The sequence below is a fragment of the Phaethon lepturus genome, unplaced genomic scaffold, assembly GCF_000687285.1.
Source record: "Phaethon lepturus isolate BGI_N335 unplaced genomic scaffold, ASM68728v1 scaffold6683, whole genome shotgun sequence".
NCBI lineage: Eukaryota > Metazoa > Chordata > Aves > Phaethontiformes > Phaethontidae > Phaethon > Phaethon lepturus.
The window spans coordinates 44,054-50,928 of NW_010529647.1; the positions used below are offsets into that span (position 1 = coordinate 44,054).

At 43.5% G+C, this 6,875-nt stretch overlaps 1 protein-coding gene across 1 annotated transcript in view; it reads right to left on the reverse strand.

Moving 5' to 3' along the window:
• The window catches only part of C6 (complement component 6), a 13,984-nt gene extending 10,871 nt beyond the window's left edge, over positions 1-3,113 (reverse strand). The window contains exons 1-4 of the mRNA XM_010284003.1: positions 3,109-3,113; positions 2,272-2,512; positions 1,450-1,572; positions 322-488 (exon numbers count right to left, since the gene is read on the reverse strand). Coding sequence (XP_010282305.1) covers positions 322-488; positions 1,450-1,572; positions 2,272-2,461 — 480 coding nt within the window. The 5' untranslated portion in view covers positions 2,462-2,512; positions 3,109-3,113. The remainder of the gene's footprint in view (positions 1-321; positions 489-1,449; positions 1,573-2,271; positions 2,513-3,108) is intronic.
• Between the last annotated feature and the right edge of the window lie 3,762 nt (positions 3,114-6,875).

A 6,875-nucleotide genomic window follows, 5' to 3' on the forward strand; every position in this document is an offset into this window, starting at 1 on the left:
CACCATGCACTGCTTTACTGCACAGTAACTAACGCTTGCCCATGCCCGAGCTCCTGCTGGTGCCGGAGTAATTCACTCATATTCCTCCATCTTGCTCCTACTGTCCATGGACGATGCAAACCTGGTGTGGCTTATAAACCGACACGCAGAAGAAGTAGTTCTAACAAATGTTTTGCATGTTTATGTGCCCGTATGCATGTGCATTCATATCACACACAGCATCATCCCCATTTGAAAGACAAAACACCTGCAGAGCCCTCTGAAGATGTGCTAAGTGGAGACTGCTCTCCTATCTCAATGTTTCTCTTGTTCTCCTCTTACCTCGAAGTCAATTACCACAGGATTGTCCTTTGTTGATTCCAGCCAGTTTCTGAAGACTGTGTGTCCTGGAAAAGTCCCCTTTTTCTCCCAGGCCAGAGCTGCAGCATATTCTGACCTGCCACCTTTTACCAGGGAGAGTGACCGTTCGGCTGACTCCAAAATGGAACCTGAAAGGGGATTTCATCACAGTATTGTCAGGAAAAGGCCTCCAAAGACAGTGGGTGTAACAGAGTTCTAAGAAGTATAAGAGGGTATAAAAGAATATACTAAGATTAATTTTTTGATGCTACTCTTGGAGGAATGATGTCTAAGGTCAGAAAAACAATCCCCACTGTAACAGCAGCCTGTCATAGTCTTCCAGATGAAAGTGTCTGAGACCTCAGTCATGGAGATATTCAGAACCACACAAGACACTTGTGGAAAATGCAGAGGATACATCAGGCTCCTACAGAAGAATACATTGCAAGAGAGGATCTTTAATCCCAGCTGTGAACACCTCAGTAATGGGAACTGATGATAAAATGAGGGCAAGCAGGATGAAATCTCTGTTTACAGAGATGCAGAAACATTACTCTTTCCATGCTTGCAGAAAATGCACCAAGTTTCTGCAGTTTTCTGAGACACATTTCCGGCATTGCCAAGGACTCCTGACACCTAGATGTCTGCTTGGTACGAGGAAGACGGGAGTGGAAGGCAGGGACCATGTTCTGCACAATTCTCTCAATGAGCCCTGAGCAAACCTTAAAGAAGATCAGGGACTCAGTCATAATTATACGTTTCTAGTTGTGCCCATTTCCCAGTTCAGCATGCCTGGCCCTGGATCCAGGGCCATGGGGAATGTTTTGTAAGATCCTTGACTGTCTGGAAGAGCCAGTGCCACCGGATCCCCAATGATGGTGGTCTAGAGCAGAGGAAGAATACTCCTACATCATAATTTATTTTGCAAGTAAGACAATGTTTCCAATGCTTGTTTCAGAGATGAACAGTGAAACACTGGCTCCTCTGACAGTAGTGGAAGAGCATCTGTAGTTCAACAAAGCTGTGTGGCCACCTGGGGCACCTAGCTGAGGGGAATGGTATCTCTCAGGGTAAGTAACAGGATGTGGGCCCTGTTCTCATCATGGTCACCTTCATGTTTCACAGTCATCCTGTTCGTGGTGCACCTGGTACTGACTTTCTTTTTCTTCCGGAAGAACACACGCCTTGTTGTTTCTGTTCGGACACACTCCATTGATTCATCCACTGCCAGGCCTAGAAATACCACAGAGCAGCATGTTCATCACCATAACCAAGTTACGTGACTGGCACCATGCCCCCAGGCTTCCGCACCAAGGTAAGCCATTACAGGTCTGCTTGCTCCTCACCCTGTAGAGGCTTCATTATTGCAGGCACCTGATTCCTCAGGTACAAACAGCATTGGACTGTGTCATGCTTACCATCCCTTTTAGGTACCCTCCCATACAAATCACAACAGTGACATTAAGGATCCCAGCTTTTAACCTGAAATTTCCACTTTTGTGGTATTTTTTTTTTCATTTTGACAGTCTGGCAGTCATGGGATTATTTTTAGAATAATTTCTAATCTATACCTACAGCTTTAATGACCTTTAATCACAAAAGGTACAATTTACACCTCTCAGACCTCAGTCCCACACTGAAGCATACTGAAACATCTTTTCCTGGTGGCACCTGGTCTCTGAAGATCTTAAGAGGTTTTGCTGAACACAATGACATTTACCAAATAAGGAACCTCTTGAACTTTTCAAATTAAGAGAGTGTAAAGCAGAAATTTCTTCTTGCTCTATATTTAGTCGGTGTAGGTAATTCCTGGGTCTATGCAAGTCTAAAGATTTTTTGCTGTTGAACTTACTCTGTGGCGTAAGGACTAAAAACAGAGATACAAAAACCTGGTAAACAAATCATGATATTTTCTTGTTAAAGATTACGTACCTGAGTTCTTCAATTCCTCAGAGCTGTACTGGTAAAGAATGTCATAGGAACCACCCATCTTCCCAGCGGTGTAGTAATGAGTGCCAAAGTCATCAAATACTCTGCTGTATAAAGCGTAGTTGTACTCCAGGGGCAGGTGGTTAAGTGCTTTTAGAAAGACGTCAGAGAGCTGCAGATCTGATTGTTTCATTGTGAAGTTTGCAACAGAAATTACTTTATGGACTCTAATAAAGTTGGAATTCTAGAAATAAGAAAAAGAGTGTCTTAGCACCTTCATAGGTGGTTAGTCGCACGATGTAGAGGAGCCAGGATTATGTCCTAAGATACATAGCAAGAACCAATTAATCCTGTGTATCATGCTGCTTTAATGATGAACAAACGTTTCCAAAAGCCCTGTGAGGTTCTTGAGGACAATGCTCATTACTCCTTATACATTGTAAGAGTGTATAGAATTCCAACAAAAATTAGGACTTCCTGGCTACCTACCAAACAGAAAGCAAAAGGATTCCTCCCATAACAAATACACCAGCAATTGATAAGACAACCAAAAGTTGCAGAGGAAAGGCTTCAGGTGTTTTGCAACTGAACTGGTGAATGGGTATTTTGGAATATATAGTAGTAACAGTAACTACCTCACTGTTACGAAGTTTCACAATTTATCAGTCTGCTAAAACTAAAACTAAACTGCAGAGATAAAGATCTCATTGAGTTCAGCCGTCAGGCTGTTAATGTGAGAGGCAAAAAAACCCGTTCAAAACCTGGAAACATCTCTTACATTTAGAAAAAAGAATGATGGTTTTGAAACATCTAATTCATATATTCTTGCAATGTTAGCACCTTTTTATGTGGGAATTTAACTAAACGGAAAGGAGAGAAACAGAAAATACTGCAAGAAGGGATTTATAAAGTGACAAGGGGAACTGATGGCACAAGGCCAAAGCAAAGAGATCAAGAGCAAAAGGAGGGGCAGGAAAGTGGAGCAAATGACCAACCTGCAGATCGAAAAGATTCATTATGAAACAGTTTGTTACTGATCTACACATGGGTTCTTCTGATGAATTTTGCTGCTGGCAGGTTGTCTCTACTCCATTTCTGTCTCCAAGGTCACTTGGCTTAGAAGAGACAAGGATGCACAGAGACAAGGAGCTCCCCCAGCTGGGACTGGCCAACATAATGTGCAAGCTGGACGTCACCTCTCAGTCCTGCACAGCCCTGCTTATTTCAGAGCTCTTATTTGGACATTGGGGAAAAAAGCTAAGGACGCTCAGCTTTCTGCTGCAGTAAGAATAAGAATGGAAGAAATAGGGTATGTAAAAATTCCCAATACTCAGCTCCTAAAATACCCTGCAGTAACATAATTTTTTAGGATTTTTGGGTGATTTAGGTTCTGATCCTCAGTTTTCAGCTGTGCCAGCTAACATTTCAGTTATGACACATGAAATTACAGGCTACTTTTGCAAATACTGATTCTAAAACTTTAGTTGCATAGGAGGCACTTGCATGCTAAAAATTCCCACTTGACATGCATTTCACTTTTCCATTTTCTGCTAGTAAAAGTATCCTGTATCCTAAGTGCTTTTATTACTAGCAGTTAAGTGCTTTTATTACTAGCAATTTACATCATAGTTGTCAAACCCAGTGATTTCTATGTTAAACCCCTGAGATACGCACGATGTTGGAAACCCTCACTTGTAGAGCAATCCCAGGAAACTGGATTCCAAAGTCTCCAGTCGTTTCTGGGCACTTGTTTAATCATAGTGGTAAGCCCTGGTGCCTGTGGCAAACTTGACCCTTGAGTACCAAGTATTACTACAAAATATTAACAGATCAGGGATGATTATTCCCAAAGAAAGCCTGGTCTAAATCAAGCATGAATACTCAAGTTCAGTTTTGTTATACAAACTACTTCATTGACAAAAAGTGACCAAACACAAGCTGAGCTGGACTGATGTTGAAACCAGTAGTTTTAATTAGAAATTTTCTAACAAAGCAGGTTTTCACCTGCACATGGTGATTAAGTAGTCTTTCATCCTAAATATCATAAGCGGAGTTGCCACAGAATCATGTCTGTCCCTGCCTGACATCCCAGGGATGGAGATATCTTTCTGTTTTAGAGCTTTCAGTTTTTCAATTGTAGTTCAAGCAGTCCAGTTAACCGCTACCAGAAATACTAGGAACATGGGCTAAGGGAGTGGGCACAAATTCTGATACAAAGCCTTCAGAAGTCCTTTGTCATCACAGCATGGGAATTCAGTGACAAAAAAATGAAGAAAACAGTACATAAAAATAACAACATGGAGCATGATGGGCAAGATTAGTGGAAATGCTGTTGCCTACGGATATGTAAGCTGAATCCCATCCTAGATGGTTACCATGATGCAGAAGATATAAGGGAGGTCATGAGGATGATCTTTAAGGACACTTTTCATGGAGTGCAAGAGCTCTTGATCTTCAGGTGTAAGAAATCAGGAAAGGAAGGGAAGAGAGCTGCATGGCTGAGTGGAGACCTGATGGGCAAACTCAAGGCCAAGAAGGAAACGCACAGGCAGTGGAAGCAGGGACAGGTATCCTGGGAAGAGTACAGGGACACTGCCTGGTTGTGTAGGGATGAGGTCAGGAAGGCCAAGACACAGCTGGAGCTGAACTTGGCAAGTAACACAAAGAATAATAAGAAGGGCTTCTACAGGTATGTGAGTCAGAAAAGGAAGGTCAAAGAAAACGTAACCCATTTGATGAACAAGACTGGCAAACTGGCAACAATGGATGAGGAGAAGGCTGAGATACTCAGTGACTTCTTTGCCTCAGTCTTCACTGGCAGTCCCTCTCCCAAAACCTCTCGAGTGGATGGACTGCAAGTTGGGGACAGGATGAACAAAGTCCCTCCCACTGTAAAAGAAGATCAGGTTTGAAACCACCTGAGGAACTTGAACATACACGAGTCTATGGGACTTGATGAGATGTATCCCAAAGAGGGAATTGGCCGATGTAATTGCCAAGCCACTCTCCATGATATTTGAAAAGTTGTGGCAGTCAGGTGAAGACCCTGGAGACTGGAAAAGGGGAAATATTACACCCATCTTTAAAAAGGTAGCAAGGACCCTGGGAATTACTGACCTGTCAGCCTCCCCTCTGTGCCTGGCAAGATCATGGAACAGATCCTTTCAGAAGCTATGCCAAGGCACATGGAGGACAGGGAGGTGATTCAAGACAACCAGCATGGCTTCACGAAGCCAAGTCCTGCCTGACCAACCTAGTGGCTTTCTCTGATGAAGTAACCACATCAGTGAACAAGGGAAGAGCTACGGATATCATCTACCTGTACTTCTGTAAGGCCTTTGACACAGTCTGCCACAACATCCTTCTCTCTACATTGGAAAGATATGGATTTGTTGGGTGGGCTGTTGGGTGGATGAGGAATTGTTTGGATAGTCATATCCAGAGGGTAGTGGTCAATGGCTCAATGTCCAGATGGAGATCGTTGACAAGTGGTGTCCATCAGGGGCCTGTACTGGGACAAGTACGCTTTAATATCTTCATCAGTGACATAGAGAGTGGGATTGAGAGCACCCTCAGCAGATTTGCAGATGACACCAAGCTGACTGGTGCAGCTGACATACCTGAAGAATACAGAGGGACCTGGACAAGCTTGAGGAATGGGTTCATGTGAACCTCATGAGGTTCAATAAGGCCAAGTGCAGGATCCTGCACCTGGGTCAGGGCAACTCCCACTATCAATATAGGCTGGGGGATGAAGGGATTGAGAGCTACCTTGCCAAAAAGGACTTGGGGAACTGGTGGATGAAAAGTTGGACATGGGCCAGCAATGTTCCAATCTAGAAGGCCAACCGTAACCTGGGCTGCATCCAAAGCAGTGTGGCCAGCAATTCGAGGAAGATGATTCTGCCCCTCTACTGCACTCTGGTGAAACTCCATCTGGAGTCCTGCATCCAGCTCTGGAGCCCTCTGCACAGGAAAGACATGGACCTCCTGGAGCAGGTCCAGAGGAGGCCACAACTGTGATCAGAGGGATGGAACACCTCTGCTGTGAGGACAGGCTGAGGCAGTGGGGATTGTTAAGCCTGGAGAAGAGAAGGCTCCAGGGACACTTTCTTGCAGCCTTCCAGTCCTTAAAGGGGGCTTGTGAGAAAGACAGGGACAGATTTTTTAGCAGGGCCTGTAACGATAGGACAAGGGGTAATGGTTTTAAACTAAAATAGGGTAAATTTAGACTAGACATAAGGAAAAAAATGTTAAGGGGTTTTTAAGGATTTTTGGCACATATGCTATTAGGATTTTTATACCTCACTGAGAAAAATTAAACTGCAACAAAACATTGCTTCCTCCTTTAGTAAAGAAAGTCAGTAAGTCTTCACACAGCTGTTATAGTGAGAACTCAGAGTACCTTTCCAAATAATTCATCAATGAATAAGCCCTTCAGAGAGATTTGAGTATAATCAAACCCAAAATATGGCAAAACGAGACAGAAAAACCATCAATCTTGCCAATGAACCAAGGGGAGGAGAAGCAGTATATCTTCTTTCCTTACCCGAGTTCCTGGCTCCTTGCACCAACGATGCCAGCTTAGAAAAGAGATGAAGCCCTAC